We start from the raw sequence: 26,766 nt of genomic DNA, 5'->3' as shown, positions 1-26,766 counted from the left end.
TACTTATTATTTATTACCCTTCTCCGTTCCCAGAAACTCGGTGCATCTTACCGAATAAGTGGCTTACAATATAAATACTGAAATAGAAAATCAATTAATACAGTCGTCCGTGATGAGCACGATTCAAGTCTAACTTCATTTTGTGTTCCGGCGCCCTTCTGAAAAGCCGTGCTATTATGATTGCTTCTTGTCCTGCCTTCAGGTGCTTTGGAGAATAGCTTGACTCCCTCTTCTTTGTGGCAGCCCCTCCGATATTGGAACACTGCTATCATGTCTCCCCTGGTCCTTCTTTTCATTATAGACATCCCCAATTCCACCAACTGTTCTCCATATGTTTTATCCTCCAACCCCCTAATCATCTTTGTTGCTCATCTCTGCTGCCAAAGATCATTCATTGCCACTTGGAAAGCAGGCTGGCACTTCACTCCAAAAAAGAGTGGACAAAGCTAAAGCTTTAGATGGATGGATGGATGGATGGATGGATGGATGGATGGATGGATGGATACATACATACATACATACATACATACATACATACATACATATACATAGATATTTAGTTAGATAGACAGACATAGATATATATATATATATATATAGAGAGAGAGAGAGAGAGAGAGAGAGATAGATAGATAGATAGATAGATAGATAGATAGATAGATATGGATGGATAGATACATATACATAGATACATAGATATTTAGATAGACAAACATAGATATATATATAGATGGATGGATGGATGGATAGATAGATACATATACATAGATAGATATTTATATAGACAGACAGACAAACAGATATAGAGCTAGATAGATAGATAGATAGAGATAGTTATGGATGGATAGATAGATACATATACATATATATATATATATAGACAGACAAACAGAGAGAGAGAGAGAGATAGAGATAGATATTGAGATAGATAAATAGATATTTATATACATATATATTTATATATATATATATATATAGAGAGAGAGAGAGAGAGAGAGAATATAGATAGATATATAGATATATAGACATGGATGGATGGATGGATGGATAGATGGGTAGATGGATAGCTGGATAGATAGATAGATAGATAGATAGATAGATAGATAGATAGATAGATATTGATGGAGATAGATAGAGATAGATAGATATTAATTTAATTCAAAGCTAATTTAAACTAAGCAGATTAGTTAATACACCGAATCCTCTTTACAGATGCAATCCTTTTTTTTGGCCCTGAACAACGTAATCCGATGCAACTTCCTTGGGCCTTCCAACATCTCATGGTAAACCGGGGCCTTTAACCCCGGTTTACCATGATCTGCCAGGAATGGCTTTTCTTTTTTGCAGCTGTCAGAGAGAATTCCTTCGGGCTCTGCAGTGCGTCAGAATTGGAAGTCGAGATCTGGTTCGCTGCACGTTTGCCCTCTGAATGCAAAGAACTTCACAGCCTTAATATTTACCCAGACTATAGTCAGGAGTAGTCCTTAACCTTTCACTGTGGTTAATTCACGGGGAGTATTGTTTAGGTCCGGGGTTCCCCCCCCGGCAACCTGTGGGTCATGGCTCCTTACCAGGCCACTAGTGCGCGTGTTGAGACAACGAATATTCCGCTCTCATTTATGATCATAAGAATTAGAATAATTCTTTATTGGTCAAGTGTGATTAGACACCCAAGGAATTTGTCTCTGGTGCATAAGCTCTCAGTGTACGTACATCCATAGCGATAGATCATGATCATAGCCATTATAAAAATACATTGCGGATTACCTTTATTTAGAATGATCTGGGAATTAACAGGAAGGGACTCCCACATCCAAGCAGGAGATCCTATGCCATTTCTGACAGATGGCAGTCCAGTCTCTTCTTGAAAGCTTCCAGTGATGAAGCTCCCACAACTTCTGAACAACAGAATAACAAGAGTTGGAAGGGACTTTGTAAGTCATCTAGACCAACCCCCCCCCACCCCACCCCCCGTCCAAGCAGACCCTACACCCTTTCCGACAGATGGCAGTCCAGTCTCTTCTTGAAAGCCTCCTGTGATGAAGCTCCCACAACTTCTGAAGGCAACTTCTGTTCCATGGGTGGATTGCTCTCTCTTCTGTCAGAAAATTTCTCCTTATTTCTAGGTTGAATCTCTCCTTGGTCGCTTTCCATCCATTATTCCTTTTTCTGGCCTTCAGGTGCTTTGGAAAATAGCTTGACCCCCTCCTCTCTGTGGTAGCCCCTCAGATATTGGAACGCTGTTATCATGTCTCCTTCTCTTCACTGGACTAGCCATGCCCAGTTCCTGCAACCGTTCATCGTATGTTTTAGCCTCCAGTCCCCTCATCATCTTGGTTGCTCTTCTCTGCACTCTTTGTAGAGTCTCAACATCTTTTTTTATATCACGGTGACCAAAACTGGATGCAGGATTCTAGGTGTGGTCTTACCAAGGCTTTATGTTAACTTCTCCTTAGTTCCTCTGGTGAGTAATGTGTTTAATGGGACATTATGGTGAGCATATAGAAACATACGTGGTCTTAACCTGTTCACTCCAGCTCTCGGGAGTAACATGAAATAATCAGTGATTCCTTCTGTTCTAAGGTGGACGCCAAGGTGCCCGCTGGCCCTCCTGACTATATGGCCCCAGAGGTCCTGAGTGCTTTGAACAACGGCAAAGCTTCCTACGGATCAGAATGTGACTGGTGGTCCCTAGGGGTGGTTGCTTATGAAATGACCTACGGAAAATCGCCGTTTACCGAAGGGACCTCAACGAAAACGTCCAACAACGTCATGAATTTTCAGGTACCGATGGAGCTTCTCTTAGTGTTCTGACCCAGCTCTTCAAACGTGACCAACCCTCTGAAGTTAACTCAAAGATTCCTTTATTAGGAGCACCGGCAGCCACGGCAAAAAAGTTTCTCGCTGCAGGCTAATGTCCGGCCGGGTGGAAGATAAATAGTTGTCTGCCACATCTATTCATCTCGCCCCCCCGGCCTTTTATCCCCAGAGCTACTGTGAGGCTTAGCTAGCAGTGGTGGCTCTTCTGTCCCAAGGACCGGCCCATAGATTTCCACTGCTCTCCTCTCCTCTGTGCATCCGCACGTCAGGCACTGGACCCAGCTGTTCCTCCTCTTCCTCATCAGCCCCCTCCAGACCTGGGGGCTGTTGACTCTCCATCTGAGGGCTGACGGATGCCCAGGCTCCGCCTCTGTCTCTCTTTCTGACAGCTCCATTCCCTCTTCCCCCTTGGAGCTCTCAGGTTGCCTTGATGCTGACCCCGACTCCCACGCCCCCTCCTCCTCCTCCTCTGATTCGGCTGTTGGAAGGGCCGGTGGCCGACAGGCTACCACACTTAGCTTCTGCAAGTGGAGCTATTTGGTTTTGACAATGTACGATGCACATAAAGTTTGTCCTACTACTTCAGCGGCTGGGCCCGTAGGGAGATGGCGGCCGAGGAGGGTGACGGGGCCCAGGCTGGCCAGCTGAGCATCGACCCCTTGCTGACCAAACTTCTTTTGAGTTTATGATCCTGGCCTAAAGGTGGGGAGGGGGCATGGGGGCTGGGGGCTTTTGGGAGGGGGCTGAGGGGCTGAGGAGGATGGATATAGGGAGAGGGACGAGAGACAGGAGGGGACGGTGAGGGAGAGGACAACGATCACACAGGCAGGAGGTTCCTGGTAGGGGGAGGAGCCAGTTGCCAAGTGTCTGAGTTTAGAAAACATGGCCATAGGTCATAAATGGTCTGTGTGTGGTATATATATACAGTGCCTGTTGTATGTGGCTTTTTAGATGCTGATTGGAGTGTGTGGATGGCCGGCTTTTAAGTCATTGGCTGTCGTTTGCTTGTGCTGCCAAGCCCCCGCCTCCTAAGTACTTGATAGGCTGGTGGTAAATCAACATGCCTATTGATCAATGAGGGGCCTGTTTCCCAGGCTTCAATCACTTCCCCGGCTGTTTTTGCTACTAAGATTGTTGGACGAGCAGGCACAAAAACAGCCAGCTACTAAGATTGTTGGATGAGCAGGCACAAAAACAGCCAGCTACTAAGATTGTTGGACGAGCAGGCACAAAAACAGTTGTAAGTGTGAAAAACAGCCCTCACTTTTTTCAATGCCCTTGTAACTTCAAATGGTCACTAAATGAACTGTTGTAAGTCGACGACCACCGGTAAAATAACCTTATTTTTAAAAAATAAATAAAATCAAACAAAACGAAACAGGGGTTCTAGAAGAAGTCATAAAGCTTCAAACTCCAGGACCGGGATCAAAGCCAGCTTCTCAAAGCTTTCTTGGATTTTTTTTCTCTTCCGCCCAAAACTTTTAAATGCCGCCGATGGATGTATTATTAGCAGCAACGAAGTCTCGATACGGCCGTGATAAAACATCCTCTTTTTAAGTCAGAAAAAAATGCGGAGGTTTCGTTGCGAAAGTTAATTCAGCTTCCAAAATGACCTGGTGATGCTACCAACAAGGAATCTGGAGGAAGGTGTTTTTTTTTTTTTTTTTTGCTTTGAATTTGGAAGCGTTGAGAATTTTCCCTCGCTTACCCTTCCGAGTGAGATGTATTTTCTTGTTTCAAACGCAGAGGTTCCTAAAATTCCCGGAGGACGTCAAGGTCAGCCACGAATGTCTCGATCTGCTGCAAAGTTTATTGTGTGGGCCGAAAGAACGCTTGGATTACCAAGGCCTGTGCTGCCACCCGTTCTTTGCCCGCGTTGACTGGAATGCCATCCGTAACGGTGAGTGACGGCCCCTCGCCTGTCCTGTAAGCCCTTGATCCCTGGGATCCTGTGGTCCCAAAGCATTTGTATTGAAGCTTTGGGACAACCTCCTTCGGAGGTAAATGTTTGCGACTAGGGCATTAGTGTTTGTCAGGGGTGGGTTCCATTTACCTTTGCACAGAAGCTTCTGAGCATGCACAGAGTGTCTGTGACGATGTCCGGGCGGGTGGGCGGAGTCTCCTGCCGTTGCTACTACCGGTTCACAAGATCCGGACCGAAAAGATAGCAACCCACCACTGGTGCTCGTGTCCGTTTCTTGCCCGAGGGAGCCAGCGTTGTCCGAAGGCAATTTCAGTCCCAAGGACCGGCCCATAGATTTCCACTGCTCTCCTCTCCTCTGCGCATCCGTGCGTCAGGCACTGGACCCAGCTGTTCCTCCTCTTCCTCATCAGCCACCTGTAGACCTGGCGGCTGTTGACTCTCCATCTAAGGGATGATGGACAGCCCAGGCTCCGCCTCTGTCTCTCCCTCTCTCTGCCAACTCCATTCCCTCTTCCCCCTCGGAGCTCTCAGGTTGCCTTGATGCTGGCCCTGATTCCCACTCCGCCTCCTCATCTGATTCGGCTGCCGGAGGGGTCGGTGGCCGACAAGCCACAACTTCCTGTTTATCTACTCGCAGTTGCATGCTTTCGAACTGCTAGGTGGGCAGGAGCTGGAGCGAGGAATGGGAACTCGCCCATTACGTGCCGCTCGGGTCTCGAACCCTCTCCAGCTGATAAGCTCAGTATCTTTTAAACGCTGTTCGACTCGGAGATCAATGTTTAAAAAAGAACTCGCCCTGATTAAGACAACGAAACGATGATCGATTAAAAACAAAGCTTCGCATTTCTGCCTGCGGGAAACGAAACGGGCTGATCCGTTTCAGGCTGTTTTTGTCTTTAGGTGGGGTTTTCTGTTTAATGAAGCATTTAAGCCTGGAAGGATAAATTTGCTATTTTCTATTCCGGATCATTTGATATTTATCACTTTATATGGGGGTGATAGGTTGCGTTCCTTTGGTTCGAAAGGAAGTGGGGGGTGTTTCCTGCATGATTGGTTAACTGGGGTTTATTCCAGAGCCTATTCCTATATAGAGATGAGAAAGATGTTGGCATGGATGTAAATCTCTGTAAATTATGAAAATCATAATTTTCATTCCCAGTCCCTCCCCACCTCCCCATTACAGATGTGAGAAGTAGCTATAAACGAATTACTATATAACACATACAACTTCCTTTCCTTTTCCTTTTCCTTTTCCTTTCCTTTCCTTTTCCCTTTCCTTTTCCTTTCTTTTCCTTTCCTTTCCTTTTTCCTTTTCCTTTCCTTTTCCCTTTCCTTTTCCTTTCCTTTTTCTTTTCCTTTCCTTTTCCCTTGTCTTTTTCTTTTCTTTTCCTTTCCTTTCTTTTCCTTTCTCTTTTCTTCCTTTCCTTTCCTTTCCTTTCCTTTCTTTTCCTTTCCTTTCCTTTCCTTTCCTTTCCTTTCCTTTTCGCTTTCCTTCCCTTCCCTTCCCTTTCTCTTTCCTTCCTTTCCTTTCCTTTCCTTTCCCTTTTCTTCCTTTCCTTTCCTTTCCTTTCCTTTTCTTTCCTTTCTCTTTTCTTTTCTTTTCTTTTCTTTTCTTTTCCTTTCCTTTCCTTTCCTTTCTTTTCCTTTCTCTTTTCTTCCTTTCCTTTTCCCTTCCCTTTCCTTCCCTTCCCTTCCCTTCCCTTCCTTTCCCTTCCCTTTTCCCTCCCCTCTTTCTCTTTTCCTTCCTTCTTTCCTCCCCTCCCCTTCATTTCCCTCTTTCTCTTCCTTCCATCTTCCCTCCCCTCCTTTCCCCTCCCCCTCCCTCCCTTCATTTCCTTCCTTCCTTCCTTTCCTCTCTCCCTCCTTCCCTCCCTCCCTCCCTGTAATATCTTCAAAGCGCCCGGACCATAAAGGGTTAAACCAAAAAAAAAACAAAACCAACCCAACCAAAACCCGGTCTACAAAAGGCTTTGGCAGTCTGGCAAGCCCCAGCCGTGACTCATCCTTCCGTGTCCCTCCCTCCCTCCCTCCCCGATGGCTGCCAGGCGGCGTCTGCCAGGCAGATGGGCAGAGGAGGGTTAAACGAACCTCCTCGGAGCATGCACAGAGTGGAGAGCGGTCAGCCTGCACCGCAGGAGGAGCAGCTCATGCCATGCCGGCTGGCTGAGGCTCCTTCTTGGCCTCCCCCTCCCCGCCTCGGCGGTTCAGCTTTGAGAGATCTCTATGGAGCCATGGTAACGGTGGCTGCATACTCTACGTTTCTCTCCCCCCCCCCTTTCCAGCTTCTGACAGGGAGCAACTTGGAAATCCGCTTGCCAGAGAGGGAGAAGAGAGCCGGTTGATTTGCATGATCCGGTGACTTCCAGGGATCGTGCAAACGGGACCAAGGCGTGCAAGATCCCATCGGATGGGAGCTCCCTCTCGGATCCCTTGCAAGCCAGCGAGCCCCTGTCATGCCGAAACTTCTCTCCCTTCATCCTTGCTGCCTCTTTTCTCGTTGCAATTAAAAAGCCGGGCAGCCCGCGAAGCCGGCCGGAGAGAGGAGAGGCAAAGGTGCCCGCCCGGGAATGGAGAGAGAGGGGGGGTGGGTGGGAAAAAGGGGGATTTTGGAGGTGGACTGCAGTGAAACCATCCACCCTTGGGAGAAAGGTTGAGCAAGAGAGGGTTGCGATGGTTGGTTCTGACCTTAAGCGGTGGAGATCCAGCCGCCGCCTGCAGCTGCTCTTCTCAAGGTTATCTTAGGGATGGGATTCTACCGTTTGAGGCATCCAAACCCGAGATGCTCTTGGCGCTGTCCAGCTTGGCTTTTGCTGCCGGCTGGTGCAGACTGCCTGTTTGGCTTTCTGCATCATCTCAGCTCCGTGTTTGATCCCGTTCCGGAAGAAAGGAACTGGAGAAAGTGATCTCTTCTTAAGAGACATCCTCCCTCCCTTCCTTCCTTCCTTCCTTCCTTCCTGGATGGCTGGCTTTTTTATCCTGTTTTGACCGACCCGGGCGCTTAGCTTTGCCAAGGGGAGTTTTCTCTTCCCTGCAAAAAATGGTGGCCATGTTGGTAAGGGAAGGGTTAATTTCTTGTTGCTGTAAAGCAGGGTTGGTTGGAGGGGAGAGCGGGTTAGCTCAGCCTGCTGGTGGTTAGCGAGATGAAAAAAGAAAAAAAAAAAGCGGACCGCGCTGCAGTGCTCGGCTGTTGAAAATGCTGAATGAGAGCCCTTCGGATGCCCAAACAGCAGCTCATCCTTTCCCTTTCTTTCCCTCTCCTCCTCTCCCCACCGACCCCGGGTGTCCCCTGGAATCGAACCGCCAGCTCGCCCTCCCTTCGTACCTGCCGTCCAGTCTGGAGATGATACGTCTAATTTTGATGCCCGGGAGACGAACGCTGGCATTGCTTCCTCTCTCGGCCAGCTGAACCCCGCGGTTTCCCCCGGAGAAGCTTTGCCGTTCGTGGGGTTCTCCTTCATCAAGGCGCTCGCCGTCCTCCAGTCAGAGTAAGTACCGGCTCTCTCTCTCTCGGAAGAGATGAGTAGCAAGAGGGGATCGGTGTTCTCCGGGTAGTTGCCGGGCTTGGGATGGAGGCAGAAATCCAGTGGTGGAGCGTGTATATATATATACATACATACATATACATATATATATGTATTTCTTTTTAGCCAGGTTCTTCCTAGGTAAACCAAGATTTTTATGCAGCCCTAGTCCAGTGGAATCACAATCCACTAGTTTCTAGGCTTTTTTTTCAGGCAGCCAGCAAGCACCCTGCTGCCCAGTGGGAGACTAAGGAGATTTTATATATATATATATATATAAAAAGAAGCAGACATACTGCGAACTCCGGAACTTAAGATTTTAAAATTTTAAAAGAATTAAAATTTTATTTTACTAAGCCATCAGAGTGTTAAGAGAGATATATACATACATACATACATACATACATACATACATACATATATATATATATATATATATACACATACACACACACACACATACACATACACATATACATATATACACATACATATATACACATACATATACATATATACATATATACATACATATATATATACATATACATATACATATATATATATATATATGGTTCAGGGTCTTGATTTCCCTTACAAATTAGGATGGATCTTGCTTGGTTTCCCTCATCCCCAGGAATTGGATGTGATGGGGACTCTTCGGTTTGAGATGAAAACTCCTGGAATCCAATCTGGTCCCCGTGTACCCCTCCTTTCCCCAAAAATCCATGAGCCTGCAGGGGAAGAAAATGGTTTTGACTTCACCCTTTGCAATATAGATAGATAGATAGATAGATAGATAGATAGATAGATAGATAGATAGATAGATTGATATAGATATAGATATAGATATAGATATAGATATAGAGATAGATAGATAGATAGATAGATAGATAGATAGATAGATAGATAGATAGATAGATAGAGGAAGGGAATTGCAGGGGGGAATGTAAGCCCTGGAGTGGGGGGGGGAGATTTACTAAGCCCAGTTAGGTCCATCTGTGGAGGAGTGGGGTGGGGGGGCACGGTGGAGGAGACGAGACGAGGGATCCAGGGTGCCCAGCAAAACGGGGGGGGGTACGGGCTGTTGGTAGGACTCCGTGGTCAAAAGGAGGCATCACAGCAGCTGCAGAACTGATGCGGAGGGCCGTGGCGATTGGCTGGTGGGGGGGGGGAGAGAGGTGGGGGGGTGAGATCTGAGGTCCTGGATCGTGATGGTAGTGAGCTGATCTCGTGAAAAAGTAATCTGTCATCTGTCGAAGGGATGCCTCCGCTGGTTTCGTGGGCCCCGGAGAGTCTGGGTTGCTACTACGAGAAGGAAAGTAGGAGCAAAAGCTGGCTCCGTGGAAGACGAGGAGAGCGTTAAGCCTCTACAGATTGTCCCTGCATGGAATATATAAATATATACATATATATATATATATTAAATCGGGTTTCCAGCTAGTGCAGGAAGCTGCCAACCTGCAAAATTCACCCCCGGGGTTTTTAGCAAAGCATGACTTGTTTTAAATAAATAAAAAATAATAATAATAAATCTCAGCTTCCTATTTTCAAATGGACTTCTGTAGATAAGGCAGTAGATTTGTCTGAGGACCTCGGAGTTTTTTTTTTCTGTGTTCTCTGTGTTGTGGAGGATGGTTTTTTTTTAAATTTATTTATTTAAAGGAACCTAAATTTGGTTTCTCTCCTGGCACCAGTGATGTTTCCCCGTGTTATGAGTCAGAAGGAACCTGAAATAGGCCAGCAATTAAAAGGGAGATTCTTCCCTGCCTTTGGTGTCCTCCTACTCACAGGGTGCCTGCGGGGCGGAGGAGGAAAACTGGGACTACCAATCAGGAATCCGAAGGTGGTACCTTTGCACCAAAAAGCTGTTTTACAGGGGTGAGGGTTATTTTTTGGGGGGCTCTCTTAAAAGTCTCCACCAAACCTTTGAGGGAATCTCCGCAAGCGGCGAGAGGAAAGGTTTTCCTCTTGATGACTAGCATCTTGAGTTGATCGATTTTTAATTTTTGGAGGGGCGGCCGTGGATTCTGCCCTAGCCGAGGCGACGGAAAAAACAATGAAGCTCCTTCATAAGGACTCCAAATAAATTAAAGGGAGGCTGTGTGACGAGACCGGTTTGAGCAGAGAAATGTAACTGGGATTATTGGTTAATGGTGACCGGGGTAAGGCGTAGCCGTGGTCGAAGGAAGCTCATTTGCAAAGCTACCCTTGTGGTTCTGAACCTTGGATTGGATTCTGGAGGTCGGTCCTTAAAAAGTTTCTCGTTTTCTTCCAAAAATATTCTCCCGCGAGAGGAAGATGTGAAAAATGGAAATGTGCAAGGTTCTTGAATTAAAGGCATGGCATTTCTTTCTCTCCTCTAGGAGATTTTGAAAGGGCAGTCTGGGTTTGGACCTTACATTAAACCATGCTGGCTTAATCCTGGTTTACTGAGCGCATTCTGAGCGGCAGGGATTGCTGAACAAGCCAGGCTTAGAAACCATGGCTTATCTCCTAGTTTCAATCCAAGAATTTGATTAACACACCAACTCTATCGTAGTAGCTTTCTAAATCACAGTTAACTTTCGCACAACACGCGAGGACATAAACCATGGCTTGTAACTTCCGTCTGTTCATCTAAGCAGAAAGGCTGGCATAAATAAAATAATCCTTGTACAAAACACCTCCCAGCTGTTATCAGAACTGTTCAGACGAAGGACTTCATTCAAACGTTAAGCTTTTGTGGCATATGTAAACAGTGTTTATTGAATAAGCCACATTTGGCTGGTTTTTTTCTTATTTTTTGGTTGCATTTTATTTAATGAAAGCTTATTGAATAAACATGGGATTCATTTGCACAGTACTCTTAAGCTATCAGCTATGATTTTCGAGCCCAATTACAGGGCTGTAAAAACATCTCTTCCCAAAGTCACATAGCTTGTGTGACGAAAAAAAGCTTTTTTTTTGCAACTGCATTTGTAACACCGAAAGCGATCTTTGTGGCATACTGAGAGAGGACTTACGATATGCCAGGTTGAGCCTTTCAACGTCTTAAGTGCTTGAACAAATAAATTGTTCTTGGATCCTAGTTTTGGGTAGAAAAAGAAGAAAAAAAACAAGGGACGGCCATTGAAGGGAGAATAATGCAAAGTTAAAGGGATGATGAGACCAAGATATAGCAATAGCACTTAGACTTATATACCGCTTCACAGTGCTTTCCAGCCCTCTCTAAGCGGTTTACAGAGTCAGCCTCTTGCCCGCAACGATCTGGGTCCTCATTTGACCCACCTCGGAAGGACGGAAGGCTGAGTCAACTTTGAGCCTGGTGAGATTTGAATTGCCGGCAGTGGGCAGAGTTAGCCTGCAATACTATATTCTAATCACAGGGAGGGAGGGAGGGAAGGAAGGAAAGAAGGAAGGAAGGAAGGAAGGAAGGAAGGGCAAGAGCCTTGGTGGTGCAGCAGACTAAAGTGCTGTTAAGTAGCACTTAGCTGCCAGCTGCCTGCAATTACTGTGAGTTCAAATCTCACCAGGCTCAAGGTTGACTTGTCCTTCCATCCTTCCGAGGTAGGTAAAATGAGGACCCGGATTGTGGGGGCAATAAGCTGACTGTCAGGTTTCGATGTCATCTCAAATAAATTGCGCTCCCAAACAATTAATCTTTGCTGAAGTATTCCATTTATTGAGTATGACAGATCTGGCCCCGACTTAGTCGTAGCCGATACTAACCCTCTGACCCCCAAACCCTTCCCTTTCCGTTCCCCAATTCTCAGCTTCTCATTGGCCATCTTCCAAGTCAGTCTCCCCAGCTTCTGACCTCACCACATAGGAATGTTCCCCCCCACCATCTCATTTCCTAGGGGATATTATCTACAGAGAAATAAGTAGGTGAAAAGTCAAAGCTCGTCTTTTTATGGCAGCATCAGAATGCTGACATCGACTTTGTATAAAAAAGAACACCACTTGGGGGGCCCCAAAAGCCCTACTAAGCAGGTATATACAAAAGTATGAAGGCTATTGCTTAAAAGCATTGTAAACTGCCCTGAGTCTCCGGAGAAGGGCGGCATATAAATCGAACCAATCAATCAATCAATCAATCAATAAGAACTTAGACTTATATACCGCTTCACAGTGCTTTCCAGCCCTCTCTAAGCGGTTTACAGAGTCAGCCTCTTGCCCCCAACAATCTGGGTCCTCATTTGACCGACCTCGGAAGGATGGAAGGCTGAGTTAACCTTTAGATGGATGGATGGATGGATGGATGATAGGTAGATATGAGATAGATAGATAGATAGATGAATGTTAGGTAAATAGAAGATAGATAGAAAGAAGAGAGAGAGAGAGAGATAGAGAGATAGCAATAGCCGTTAGACTTATAGACCGCTTTACAGTGCTTTACTGCCCTCTCTAAGCGGTTTACAGAATCAGCCTCTTGCCCCCAACAATCTGGGTCCTCATTTGACCCACCTCGAAAGGATGGAAGGCTGAGTCAACCTTTAGATAGATGGATGGATGGATGATAGGTAGATAGAAGATAGATAGATGGAAGATAGATAGATGAATGATAGGTAAGAAGAGAGAGAGAGAGATAGCAATAGCCGTTAGACTTATATACCACTTCACAGTGCTTTCCAATACTCTTTAAGCAGTTTGCAGAGTCAGCCTAATCGCCACTCCAACAATCTGGATCCTCTGAAGGATGGAAGCCTGAGTCAACCTTTAGATAGATGGATGGATGGATGGATGATAGGTAGATAGAAGATAGATAGATGGAAGATAGATAGATAAATAGATGAATGATAGGTAAAAAGAAGAGAGAGAGAGAGAGATAGCAATAGCCGTTTAGACTTATATATCACTTCACAGTGCTTTCCAATACTCTTTAAGCGGTTTGCAGAGTCAGCCTAATCGCTACTCCAACAATCTGGATCCTCTGAAGGATGGAAGGCTGAGTCAACCTTGAGCCTATATCTCTCTCTCCATCTGTCCGTCTGTCCATCCATCCATCCATCCATCCATCCAACAAAAGTAATACCACTTAGACTTATATTCCGCTTCAAAGTGGTTTTCCAGCCTTCTCTAAACTGTTAGTCTAATTGCCCCCTCAACAATCTGGATTCTCACAGAAGACAAATACAGTCAAACCACCGGCTGTACTTAACCTGATAACGCTGCAACCATTCGTTCCGTGACTTTCCGAAGTTACAGCGGCACTGGAAAAAAAAAGGGACTTATGACCAATCCTCGCGCTTATGACCGTCGCAGCATCCCAGCGGTCACGCAATATAAAATCCAGGTGCTTGGCCATTGGCACATCTTTACCACAGCCGCAACATGCCAGGGTCGCATGATCGCCATTTTGGGACCTTTCCCCGCGGACTCCCGACAAGCAAAACGAAAGGAGGAAGCTGGATTCACTTAGCGACTGCCTGATTCGCTTAACAACTGAAAGATTTAACCACAGTGGCAAAAAAAAAAGTGGTAAAAATCAGGCACGGCTCACTGAACCATCGCCTGGCGTAGCAGTGGAAATTCTAGTCCTGATTGTAAGTCAAAGACTGTCTGTACAGGTAGTCTGTACAAATAGTCAGAATCTGGCATTAAGTTCCAATTAAGATTATTTATTGCTCATTCCTCTATAGACAAATATCTAGATAAAAGTCAACGGCATTCAAGGATTGGACTTAAGACTGTTTGTGGGAACGTAATGACTCCAGGCTGATGACTCGTTTGACTCCGCCCCCAGTCTGCTCTTCTCCTACAGAATCCATGTGAAATGAGAAATGAAAGGCCTCTCTCAAAAAATAAACCCTAGATTTCAGGAGGCTCGTGCTTCCTGTTAAATATGGTTTTAAATTTTGTAGATGCGATGGCTTATTTTCAATGAGAAGCTTTGATTTTGTAGTCTTTCAAGGTTCTGTCGTTGTTTTATCCTATGTAGACAGATTGAAGACTCGTTCTTGCAAACGGTATGCTTATTGTTGGATCAATAACAATGGTATTTTTATTGTTATAATTAATGACAGAATTATTATTTATGGCATCATAGCAGTACAATATTTGGAGTGGTGCGGAGGTGGCCTAGAGGTGGAGCTCTCGCCTCACAATCAGGAGGCTGTGAGTTCGATCCTAGGTAGAGGCAGATCTTTCTCTCTCTGGGCACACTGGGAATATATCTGCTGATTATAACTCCGTACTGGCGACAGGAAAGGCATCTGGCCAGTAAACATTCAGCTCCGTTCAGTTGCCCAGACTCCACCCCGCAAGGCATTTTGGGGTCATGAAATGAAGATGATGCAACATTTGAGAGCTCCTGAGATAGAGGCCACGTTGCATTAAAAAATATTCCAGGCTGGAGTGTAGAGGCCTTATTTGATCGGGTAGAGAATCTGTATCCTGCATTGCTTTTTTAGATGGTTGTGAGTAAGTTTTTAAGGCTTCTACGTAACTTCTTAGGCAGTGGTGAAATCTGAACCGGTTTGCGGTTCGCTGGCCGTGCATCCACAGTATGCACCAAAAGGAGGCTTGGGAAGGTAAGTATAACAGCGAGGGGGGAGGATAAGATGTGCCACTCGATTTAGCTTCGCTAGAAAGCTTTTTTTTTTTTTAACCACCGGTTCGCACAAACTGGTAGTTTTGATCACTACCGGTTTGCCCGAACCGGAGCGAACCGGTAGCATTTCACCCTTCCTCTTAGCCTACAGATTGGAATATCACATATACTTATACGCAGTGTTTGCGATTCATTCTCTTTCCTCTTTTTTTTCAAGGTCTGCTTTGCGTTCGGATTCTCCCGCGAAGATTAGCTCCATGGAAAAGAAACTCCTTTTTAAGAGCAAAGAGCTACGAGACACCCAGGATAAGTGTCACAAGGTATTTATTTTCATGGCCGGCCTCCCTCCTTGCTCCAGAAGTCCACGACCTGTCCGGCCTAAAGGACCTGCCAGAGGTTGACGTCGGTTGGCGGCTTCCGCGGAGACTTTTCCTCGTTGGGCAGAAAGAGATGATCTTAGGTCATGTGTCTTTCCAGAGCTGCTCCCGTTAACCAGAAGAAGCTCTGGATCCATCCAAGATCCTTGATCAGCCCAGCTCTGATTTCCAGCACTTCACATGCCGTTTTCATCTGATGCTTTCCTTCTTCTAATTCTCTTTTTGAGTACTGCAAAGTCTTGGAGGGCGTTTTCCCGCCCTCCCCTTCTCTTCCTGGTCCTCTTTCTGCTTCCATACCTACGGCTGCTTCTTTGATTTTGCAACGAACCGTGTTCTAATTCTTTTCTTGGAAATAAACTCCGTGGGGATCCGTGGAAACTCCCGTTCTCCTTTTGAGGGACTTTGCCGAGGGAGTGTCGCGCTTTCTTTTGCTTTGATCCGCGTTGATCTCTGGTCCCTCTGAAAGATATGGGGGGAAATCCACTTCTGGTCCGAAATGGATTTGGGATAAAGCTCAAGTGACCCATCTGTGGAGTGAAAGAGAGAGAGGAAAATAATAATAATTTTTTAAAAAAACCCACCCAATCGGGTGAAAAAAATGATGGTGACTTCTTTGCTAAACGGGGTTCGAAGAGGGACCGAATGCGAACAAGCCGCGTGAATGAATGGGGTGACTTAGAATTACTGCTTTTCCCCTGAGAAGGAAGTGTGAATTTCCCAGGACCAGAAATAATGGTATTTGCCTTTTAAAACACCTTACTAAAACTTTCGTCTCTTACCTTCCCGGGGCGCGCCTTGACGCCGCCAGCTCTCTCCGTCGCGCCTGCCGGAAATCCCTTTTTTAAAACTCTTTCGATGTCTGTTTGCAGATGGAGCAGGAAATGACGCGCCTGCATCGCCGAGTGTCAGAGGTGGAGGCTGTGCTCAGCCAAAAGGAGGTGGAACTGAAAGCCTCCGAGACGCAGCGATCCCTCCTCGAACAGGACCTGGCTACCTACATCACAGAATGCAGTGTGAGCCTCTCCCTGTTCCCCCAGAAAACCCCTTCACCCCGGTGGGCCTTTAGGAGATCTCGAGTTGGTGATTGGCCACCCCCAGGGATGGTGGCCCCGTTTTAAGAAATTTGCTCCAGACGGTTTTATCATTTGAAAAGCCTTTTGAAATTCTTGTTACGTAATATCGCGGTATCAGGAACCTAAGGGTTGATTGTGATACCAAGGCGAAAGAATGCCGGGAGTCCTCGACTTAACGACCGCCCTTGAGCCCCAACCTTTCTGTGGCTAAGCGAAACATTTGCTAAGTGAGTTTGGGCCCCCTCCCCCTTGGACGACTTTTCTTGCCGCGCTTGTTAAACGAATTACGGCAGTTGTTAAGTGAGTCACACGGTGGTTAAGTGAACCTATGGTTTCCCCATCGGCTTTCCTTGTCAGAAGGTCCCAAAAGGGGGATTGCGTGACCCTCTGCAACCGTCGTAAGTATGAGTCGGTTGCCGAGTGGCTGAATTTGGATCACATGACCATGGGGGTGGGGTGGGGGAACGCCGCAAAGGTGGTAATTGTGAAACTTGGTCGTAAGTTTCACTTTTTCCCCCCAGTGCCATTGTAACTTTGAACAGTCACTAAACAAATGTTTGTAAGTCGAGGACTACCTCGACTTAGTCGAGGAAGTCAAGGATTTCCTGCTTTCTAGCTAATTTAAATTGTGCGGCATAGCTGATTGTTGGACATACCGGTTCAGACGAACTGGTGTGAACCGGTAGCATTTCATCCCTGCTCCAAGGTCTCTTTCAACTCTTGTGATTCTGCATGGGGGATTACGATGATAGTCTCCTTTTTCAAGTAGCTTCTTAAATAACTTGTCCTTGTTACCGTTTTGGATTGAAAGCATATTTTTAACCTCTCTGGAGGCATCTTTCGAGAAGATCTTCTTCCTGCACCCGAGGTCAGAAGGTGGAAATTGCACCCCAAAAATGCTAAGATGCAAAGCTTCTTGTTCACAACGGTTTGGGGGTTGTTGATTTTTTTCCCCCCTCTTAGCCGACCGCCTTTGCTTTGGCCCAGTCTCAGGCAAAGTTGGGGGGGCCTTTCTGTGTCCAACCTTGCATTTTTTCCAGAGCTTAAAGCGAAGTCTGGAACAGGCGCGGATGGAAGTGTCTCAAGAGGATGACAAGGCGCTGCAGCTCCTTCACGATATAAGAGAACAAAGTCGCAAGTTGCAGGAAATCAAAGAACAGGTACGGATAACTCTGATTCGTGAGGATGTACCGTATTTTTCGGAGTATAAGACGCACTTTTTCCCCCCCTTAAAGGGGTGAAAATTTAGGTGCATCTTATACACCGAATGTAGCCCCGCCCGCCCACTGACCCCCACCCTTTGGCCTCTGCCTCGCAGCAGTTACCTCCTTGCAAGCCAACAGCAAGAAAAAAAAACAGCTCCTTTCAGCTTCAGCACAGCCTGATTAGCACAAGTTGATTGGATCGGCCTCCCGACTCTCAGCTGTTTTGCGCAGGGCTCTGTTGCTTGCTGCAAGGAGGTAAATTGCTGGAGCAGATTTTTTTTTTTTCCTTGTGCTAATCAAGCTATGCTGAAAACGAAACTGAAAGTAAAGCAGGCTGTTTGCTGTTTGCGAACGAATGGACAAATGGATGACCACATTTCACTATGAGTCTCTCTGTGATTCCAGAATCTTTCCTCCCCTCTATTTTCCCTTCATGACTTTCCAATGTCTGACTTCTCTTTCCGGTCCTCAGGAGTACCAAGCTCAAGTGGAAGAAATGAGATTGATGATGAATCAGCTAGAAGAAGACCTGATTTCTGCTCGCAGACGCAGCGATCTTTACGAATCGGAGCTGAGGGAATCTCGACTGGCCGCCGAAGAGTTCAAGCGGAAAGCCACCGAATGTCATAACCGGCTCCAGAAAGTAGTTAAGGTCAGCTCCTCCAGAATTCAATGGTTGATTTCCAATCTAGCTGGCTCCTAACGGAGGGAAAAGGGAGAAATTTGACTCGGTTTTAGAACCCTGACACCTCATTTTACCGACCTCGGGAAGGGCGGAAGACTGAGTCAACCTTGAGCCGGTCAGGATCGAACTGCTGGCAGTGGGAAGGGTTAGCCTGCAATCCTGCATTCTAACCATTACGCCACCAAGATAGGATAGGATAGGATAGGATAGGATAGAATAGAATAGAATAGAATAGAATAGAATAGAATAGAATAGAATAGAATAGAATAGAATAGAGAAAAATGAATAGAATAGAATATAGAAAATGAAAAGAATGGAATAAGGAAAGGAGAATAGAATAGAATAGAATAGAATAGAATATAGAAAAATGAATAGAATAGAATAGAATATAGAAAATGAAAAGAATGGAATAAGGAAAGAAGGAGAATAGAATAGAATAGAATAATAGAATAGAATAGAGAATGAATGAATAGAATAGAATAGAGAATAGAATAGAATAGAATATAGAAAATGAAAAGAATGGAATAAGGAAAGGAGAATAGAATAGAATAGAATAGAATAGAATAGAATAGAATAGAATAGAATAGAATAGAATAGAATAGAGGAGTCATGATAGCAGTCTTCCAATATCTCAGGGGCTGCCCCAAAGAAGAGGGAGTCAAGCTATTCTCCAAAGCACCTGAGAGTAGAACAAGAAGCAATGGGTGGAAACTAATCAAGGAGAGAAGCAACCTAGAACTAAGGAGAAATTTCCTGACAGAACAAAGAATCAGTGGAACTCCTTGCCTCCAGAAGTTGTGAATGCTCCAACACTGGAAGTTTTTAAGAAGAGGTTGGATAACCATTTGTCTGAAGTGGTGTAGGGTTTCCTGCCTAAGCAGGGGGTTGGACTAGAAGACCTCCAAGGTCCCTTCCAACTCTGTTATTCTAAATTGTTTACTTTGTGTGTTACAATATAATCAGAACAAATGCCTTTACACCCAGTATGGTTGCCTTTTTCTGGTCAAAATTAGTCCTTAATAACTGCTTTTATTAATTTCCGATGACTCTATTTTCAATACCGCAATTAGATTAGGATATCTACTTAAGAAAGATTCCCTCTCTTTCTTTTTTTGGATCACAATTGCCTGCACGATTTCACCCTTATTTCTCCAATAAAAGGTGTGTTGGTGGGGGAAAGGTATAAGAACATGGAAACTTCAAAGTTTCATAGTTTTCTGTTAATCTGGATCCGGTTACTAAATTACATGTTCTGTTTAATTTTCACCTAAAAGGTTAAAGACCAAGGAAAAACAGAAGTAGGAGAGCTGTATTCCAAGCTGGAGAAGGTATGTTTATAAGTCTCATTTTCTTTCTGGAATTCAGCGATAACATCCCGGGAATAAACGTCTGTGGGGATTCTCAAATCATCCAGATCATGGCGGCCCCCAAAGATGCTTTTCTAAAAGGCAAGTGGACTTCCTTTGTTTTTCTTTGAAGGCGTTTTGCTTCTCATCTGAGAAGCTTCCTCAGTTCTGGAGAAGGATTGGAACCGAGAACTGAGGAAGCTTCTCAGATGAGAAGCGAAACTTCTTCAAGGAAAAACGAAGGAAGTTCCAGTTGCCTTTGGGGAACTGAAGAAGCTTCCTGGATGAGAAAAAAAACCGAGGTCTTCAGTGAAAAAAACGAATAGAGCCCAATTGCTTTTTGAAAAAAGCACCTTTGGTATCCCAGAATAAATACAATATTTGACTGACTCACAGTTTGATTGGCAGTGAGGGACTAGCCAGCGGACCAAAATCATGAAATCGAATGTATTCCAGACTTAAAACTGGGATTTGGGGACAGGCAGTAGTGATAGAAACTGTGCCCTGTTTGACCGCATTAGCATTATATGGAATCTTCCTGAACATTTTATCCCCATAAGGGAAACTGCCAATCTTAGGCAGCTTATAAGATTTCAAGCATTGTGACTTGAAGTGCGTTTTCAGCAGCCGAGGAAAAATCCCTGCGCCAGCTTAGAGGCTGTAAGGAGTCAGAAAGTAAGGAGATGTTGAGCTGCGTAAGCAGAGTGGAGAAGGCAAATTAGGGAAGGTCGGCCTAAGACAAGGTTCAGGAGGTAAGAATTGGGAAAAGGTTTTATCCCAGAGCTATAACTGCACTCAACAATGAACTAAAGGGCCACCATCAGTGAGCTGTTGGACAACATTATTTGGTCTGTTGTGTGGATTTTTGGGTGGTTTAGGGGTGGGGAATTTGTGGTGGGTGGGTGGGGGTGTTTGGGGATTGTCATGTGAGTTGGGTCTGGTCTCTGGGTGTTATGTGAATTTCGTTGTATGGGTATACGGTGTATATACGTACAATGACAATAAACAGGATGGCTAAATAAAGATAGAAATTTCATGGGAGGCCTTGAATAGAACAGAACAGAACAGAATAGAATAAATGGAAGGGACCTTGGAGGTCTTCTAGTCCAACCCACTGCTTAAGGTGGAGACCCTATACCATTTCAGACAAGTGGCTGTCCAGTTTCTTCTTAAAAACCTCCAGTTATGAGTAGAGTAGAGTAGAGTAGAGTAGAGTAGAGCAGAGAACAGAACAGAACAGAACAGAACAGAACAGAACAGAATTCTTTATTGGCCAAGTGTGATTGGACACACAGAAGGAATTTGTCTTTGGTGCATACGCTCTCAGTGTACATAAAAGGACAAGATACATTCGTCAAGAATCATAAGATACAACACTGAGTGATAGTCATAGGTGTAGGGTCTCCTGTCTAGCAGTGGGTTGGACTAGAAGACCTCTGAGGTCCCTTCCCGATTTTCTCATTCTGTCATTCTTTCCTTTCCTCTCTTGTCTAGATCAATGCAGATCAACAGGTGAAAATTCAAGAACTCCAAGAGAAGCTGACCAAGGTGAGGTTTAATTCCGGACGTGGCCGGAGAATCGATGGCTTTTGATTTTCAGTGAGAAAACTGGTGAGGAGGAAGGGTTTTTTTGGGGGGGGTTTGATTATTAATTTTTTTAAATTTACCCCCTACACAAGTTTATAAATCTCCTCTATAGACATTTTCCCGCAAGCTGTAACGCAGAGGAGGGCGGAACAAGAGTCTGGTGTTCCAAAACAGAGTTAGTCATCCTGCTGTTAGATAGGAAAGAGAGACGGGGAAGTGGGAGGGGGGGGAAGATGTGGGGGGTGGGCCCTGGAACTTGAGATCGTGATGCTTGGTGCTTTCTCCTCTTCACAACCTGTCAGGGCCGTCTTATTTTTAAAAACAAAAGTTTGAGTCAGAATTTGGACTATTGGGTAGGAACTTAATTTGAGAAGGCTAAGTCGGGCACAGAGAGAGAGAGAGAGAGAGAGAGAGAGAGAGAGAGAGAGAGAGAGAGAAGAAAGAGAGAGAGAAAGAGAAAGAGAGGAGAGGAGAGAGAAGAAAGAGAGAGGGAGGAGAGAAGAAAGAGAGAGAGGAGAAAGAGAGAGAGGAGAGAGAGAAAGAGAACAAGAAGAAAGAGAGAGAGAAGAGAGAAGAAAGAGAGAGAGAGAGAGAGAAAGAGAACAAGAAGAAAGAGAGAGAGAAGAGAGAAGAAAGAGAGAGAGAGAGAAGAAAGAGAGAGAGAGAGAGAGAGAGAAAGGCACATGCATCCCGCATCAGGTGTGTGAGCGTTTTCAGCAGTCGAGGCTTGCTTTAGGGGATGATATAATGAGTGCGGAGATGGCAACAGATTGCGGTGGTTTAATTTGGCTCGGGGTTTTCATGAATGGAGTAGGTGCCAAAAGATAACTCATGGATTCTATGACTTCTATTTTTTTTATTTTATTTTTTTGTTGTTGTTCCTGGTGTGGGAAGCCCACCCCCACTCTCCTAGAAGAATAGAATAGAATAGAATTCTTTTATTGGCCAAGTGTGTGATTGGGCACACAAGGAATTTGTCTTTGGTGCATAGGCTCTCAGTGTACATAAAAGCTAAGATACATTCGTCAAGAATCATAAGGTACAACACTTAATGATAGTCATAAGCAATCAAATCATATTAGGAAACAGTCAATATAAATCGTAAGGATACCACCAACAAGGTTACAGTCATAAGTGGAAGGAGATGGGTGATGGGAACAATGAGAAGATTAATAGTAGTGCAGATTTAGTGAATAGTTTGACAGTGTTAAGGGAATTATTTGTTTAGCAGAGTGATGGAAAAAACTGTCCTTGTGTCTAGTTGTTCTGATGTGCAGGGCCCTATAATGTCTACATTTTGAGGGTAGGAATTGAGACAGTTTATGTCCATTCATTGGTGCTTTGGGCTGATGAAATTCTTGATAGGTCCAGGCTCATGACAGTAACATAACTACACAAATTTTAGGTCTTTTACTTTCGTGGAGAATATGCTCTGGACATTACTTTAGCATCTTCCTTCCTTCCTTCCTTCCTTCCTTCCTTCCTTCCTTCCTTCCTTCCTTCCTTCCTTCCTTCCTCCCTCTCTCCCTCCCTTTTATAAGTCTGTCCAATTAAAAAACAGCTCTGGATGGCCACAATATCCCTCCCTCCCTCCCTCTCCCTTCCTTTCCTTCCTCTCTCTCTCTCTCCCTCCCTCCCTCTCCCTTTCCCTCTCTCCCTTCTTCCTTCCTTCCTTCCTCCCCCTCTCTCTCCCTCCCTCTTCCTTTCCCTCTCCCTTCTTCCCTCCCTCCCTCCCTTTTATAAGTCTGTCCAATTAAAAAAACAGCTCTGGATGGCCACAATATCCCTCCCTCTCTCCCTTCCTTCCTTTCCTTCCTCTCTCTCTCTCTCTCCCTCCCTCTCCCTTTCCCTTTCTCCCTTCTTCCCTCCCTCTCTCCCTTCTTCCCTCCCTCCCTCCCTCCTTCCTTCCTTCCTTCCTAATGTAGGGACCAGTATATTGTTGATTCCCCCTCCCCCTATGCATCAAATTACGTGATGCGCTAAGCTAAAAACCTTGTGCGATGGGTTCCTGAAATGCTTCGGTGTTTTGGCACCCCTGATTTTCACTTCTCTTTTGAAGGCCATGAAAGCCAGCTCGGAAGCCACCGAATTGCTTCAGAACATCCGCCAAGCCAAAGAGAGGGCCGAGAAAGAGCTGGAGAAATTGCAGAACCGGGAGGACTCCAACGAAAGCATGAAAAAGAAATTGCTGGAAGCCGAGGTTAGCAAGTTGTCAACTTTGGCGCGTCGGGTTCCAATGCAACAAAAAGGTCTGGTGTGGCAGGCTTGGCTTTCTTTGCTGACTGAGACTTTTTTGCTTAAAGATTATGGCCTTTTTTGGAGGGAATTTGAACCGAAGTTTAGATAAAGGCAGTGGCTCAGTGGCTAAGACGCTGAGCTTGTCGATCGAAAGGTCGGCAGTTCAGCGGTTCGAATCCCGAGTGCCGCGTAACGGGGTGAGCTCCCGTTCCTTGTCCCAGCTTCTGCCAAACCTAGCAGTTCGAAAGCAGGTAAAAAATGCAAGGAGAAAAATAGGAACCACTTTGGTGGGAAGGGAACAGCGTTCCGTGCGCCTTTGGCGTTGAGTCATGCCAGCCACGTGACCACGGAGACGTCTTCGGACAGCGCTGGCTCTTCGGCTTTGAAACGGAGATGAGCACCGCCCCCTAGAGTCGGGAACGACTGGCACCTATGTGCGGAGGGAACCTTTACCTTTATCTTAGATAAAGGCAGAAGTGAATTTGGAGAGCATGTAGCCACAGCTGTTTGCGCTTGTAGTGGGAAACCACCGTTCTTGGTTTGAAAGTGGCCAAATTTATACGGTGTGGCAGAGTTGTCACGAAAGAATCATTGCCATTTTTTTTTAAACTTTTTTTGTTGTTTTTCAAACCGTCCGGGCTTCCTAACTCAAATTCAATCATCCAAGGTTCTGAGTCGAGTGGTCTTGTGATGGCAAAACGTTGGTTGACTATCCGGATTCTTTTTTTGGGGGGTGGGGTGGGGTGAGGAGGGGTTCATTCTGCCTTCTTGTCTGAAACTTTCTCTAGGAAAGACGCCATTCTCTGGAGAACCAAGTGAAGCGGCTGGAGACGGTGGAACGGCGAGAGAACCGACTGAAAGAAGATATCCAGACAAAATCTCAGCAAATCCAACAGATGGCTGATAAAATTCTGGTGGGTAGCAATGAAGAAAAAAAAAAAGAGGGGAGTTTTCAAATGGAGTGAGTGGTATTTGGTGGGAAGTGTTAAAAAGACAGAAAAAGAAGCAGAAGGTTTCAAATTATAAACTTCTGCAGCTGGGGACAGGTAACATTTATCGAGGGTTCCTTGTTAATAATACCCTGAGTCCGTGAGGCTGAAAAATGTGGTTCCTGCTTTAGAGAAGGCATCAGCCTTCAAGCTTTCTCAGGGGGTGTTTGACAGCAATCATAAATCATGAAAATCCGCCCCAATAAAAAGTATTTATACATTCATATTCATACCTGGTAGCCTTGCCTCCTCTTAACTCTAGTTGGTTGACGCAATAGTGCTTTTGAAAAGGCAACTGGACTTCCTTGAAAACGTGATGACGAAAGAAAGAAGGAAGGAAGAGAAAAGAAGGAAGGAAGGAGAGAGAGAGGAAGGAAGAAAAGAAAGAAGGAAGGCATGAAAGAAAGAAAGGAAAAAGGAAAGAAGAAGGAAAGAAAGAAAAAAGGGGAGAAGGAAGGAAAGAAGGAAAGAAAAAAGGAAACATGGGAAGGAAAGAAAAAAAGAAAAGGAAAGAAGGAAGGAAGAAACAGAAGGCAAGAAAGAAAAAGGAAAGAAAAAAGAAAGAAGGCAAGAAAGAAAAAGGAAAGAAAGAAAGTGAAGGAAGGAAGAGAAAGAAGGAAGGAAGAAACAAAAAAGGAAAGAAAGAGAAAGAAAAAAGAAAAAAAAGAAGGAAGGAAGGCAAGAAAGAAAAAGGAAAGAAAGAAAAAGGAAAGAAAAAGAAAGAAAGAAAGAAAGAAAGAAAGAAAGAAAGAAAGAAAGAAAAAGAAAGAAAAGAATTAAGTAATTAGTTAATTCTTGGACAGGCCAGAAAAAATGACGCTTCCAGTCCAACCCCCTGCCTTCTGCTGGGAGTCCTCCAATTCCCCTCTTTCACACCCCCCAATTTCCCCCGGGGCCTTTCCCACAGAATCCCCCGGGCTCCTCGTGGTGCTTCTGCTTCCCACGGAGGAGCCTCGGCTTCCAGTTGCCGCAACAGACGCTCCCGGCTCCAACAAAGGGGTGTTTCGTAAACTCCCTGCCCATCAATATGTTGGAGTTACGTGACAATGAAGCCTGCAAAGCCAAGCTGGAGAAGCCTTGGCAGTCTCGCCCGTGTCCCGAAATCTGTTGGGTTTTTCCCCCCGTGTTGGAGAAGGACCGAATGAATCACCTTAACTCTTCCCTCTCCGGAAATAATCTGCCGATGCGAATCCATGGTGTGGCTTGCTAGGATTCTCGCTCTTACGAAGGATAAAGGATCTGCAGGATCATCTCCTACCGGCCTCCCACTGCCCAGTGCGCTCACATAGGGCTGCCCTCCTCCGGGTCCCCTCGGCTAGACAGTGTCGGCTGGCGGTCCCCAGAATGAGGGCGTTCTCTGTGGTCGCACCGACCCTCTGGATTGGGTTGCCCACCGAGCTCCGGACGGCCCCCGACCTCCGTACCTTCCGCGCCGACCTAAAGACATGGCTTTTTCACCAACTGCCCTGATCTGTTGTTGATTTTAACTTGGGGATTGGGGATTTTAAATTGGTTTTAATATTTTTTAACTCTTATTTACTGTCGGGTTGTTTTATTGTTGTGAGCTGCCCCGAGTCCCGCGGGAGAAGGGCGGCATATAAATCTGACTATAAATAAATAAATAAAATAAATAAAGGAGACCTTTCTAGCTGCTTAGAGTTCTTCGGCCCTGCGTTGATAGGTGGTCCAAATACCTATCAATATTTATATGCACACAGATTGGCAGGTACAGGTGCTCCTCGACTTACGGCCATTTCTTTAGCGACCGGTCAAAGTTTGTTTTAAATATATTTGCCGCCTCTATCTCGCCATGTGGCTACTCCGGTTACAATGAGATTGGAAAAAAAAGTAACTACTGTCCAGTTCCTCACGATCCCCCCCTGTCCACCGCACAACTGTTGTGCGGTGTCCCAGTGGTTAAAAAACGCTGGCCGTGTCAACTGAAAGGAGGTTGGCAGTTTGAGACCCGAGCGCTCCAGGATGGGTTGAGCTCCCGTTTCTGCCTCAGCTCCTTTCGAACCTAGCAGTTTGAAGAAAAACCTGGAAAGCTACCTGTCTGAAATGGTATTAGGGTCTCCTCCTCGGAGCAGGGAGTTGAACTAGAAGACCTCCAAGGTCCCTTCCAACTCCGTTATTCTGTTAATCAGTCATAGACAAGAGGAGTGGGGAGAGTCAACCTGTTCTCCACAGCATCAGAGGGCAAGATAAGAAGTAACGGATGGAACGTTTGGATCTGTTAAAGATCCATAGCCTTCTGGAGTTGTGGAGTTGTGGAGTTGTGTCTCCATCGCTGGATTGAACAACCCTTTGACTCGGGTGGTGTAAAGATCTGCCTTAAGCAGGAGGTTGGACTAGAAGACCTCAAAGGTCCGGCCATACGATTCTGCGTTTTTGGCTTTGTATTGTTTGAATCCAAAATGTACGCTGAGATTCTGGAGCAGAGGTCTTCAAACTTGGCAGCTTGTG

The 26,766-nt window shown here is 45.4% G+C and overlaps 1 protein-coding gene across 15 annotated transcripts in view; it reads left to right on the top strand.

Moving 5' to 3' along the window:
- The window catches only part of CIT (citron rho-interacting serine/threonine kinase), a 104,570-nt gene that overhangs the window by 15,693 nt on the left and 62,111 nt on the right, over positions 1-26,766 (top strand). For 12 of the 15 annotated variants that reach the window (XM_087880499.1, XM_060685165.2, XM_060685164.2 and 9 more), the window contains exons 8-18: positions 2,584-2,784; positions 4,567-4,720; positions 8,049-8,229; positions 15,018-15,120; positions 16,047-16,190; positions 17,291-17,410; positions 17,928-18,107; positions 19,415-19,468; positions 20,981-21,034; positions 23,133-23,273; positions 24,100-24,225. In XM_087880499.1, the coding sequence (XP_087736625.1) occupies positions 2,584-2,784; positions 4,567-4,720; positions 8,049-8,229; positions 15,018-15,120; positions 16,047-16,190; positions 17,291-17,410; positions 17,928-18,107; positions 19,415-19,468; positions 20,981-21,034; positions 23,133-23,273; positions 24,100-24,225 (1,458 nt within the window). Of the gene's footprint in view, positions 1-2,583; positions 2,785-4,566; positions 4,721-6,801; positions 6,979-7,026; positions 7,298-8,048; positions 8,230-15,017; positions 15,913-16,046; positions 16,191-17,290; positions 17,411-17,927; positions 18,108-19,414; positions 19,469-20,980; positions 21,035-23,132; positions 23,274-24,099; positions 24,226-26,766 lie in introns of those variants that run through there. The other 3 variants (XM_087880504.1, XM_087880503.1, XM_087880505.1) reach the window with 3 other exon arrangements.

The sequence above is a fragment of the Pantherophis guttatus genome, chromosome 17 (genome assembly GCF_059756535.1).
Source record: "Pantherophis guttatus breed Tessera chromosome 17, ASM5975653v1, whole genome shotgun sequence".
Classification (NCBI taxonomy): domain Eukaryota; kingdom Metazoa; phylum Chordata; class Lepidosauria; order Squamata; family Colubridae; genus Pantherophis; species Pantherophis guttatus.
The sequence above is the reverse complement of the archived record's forward strand: the minus strand, read 5'-3'. Positions and strand labels throughout refer to the sequence as shown.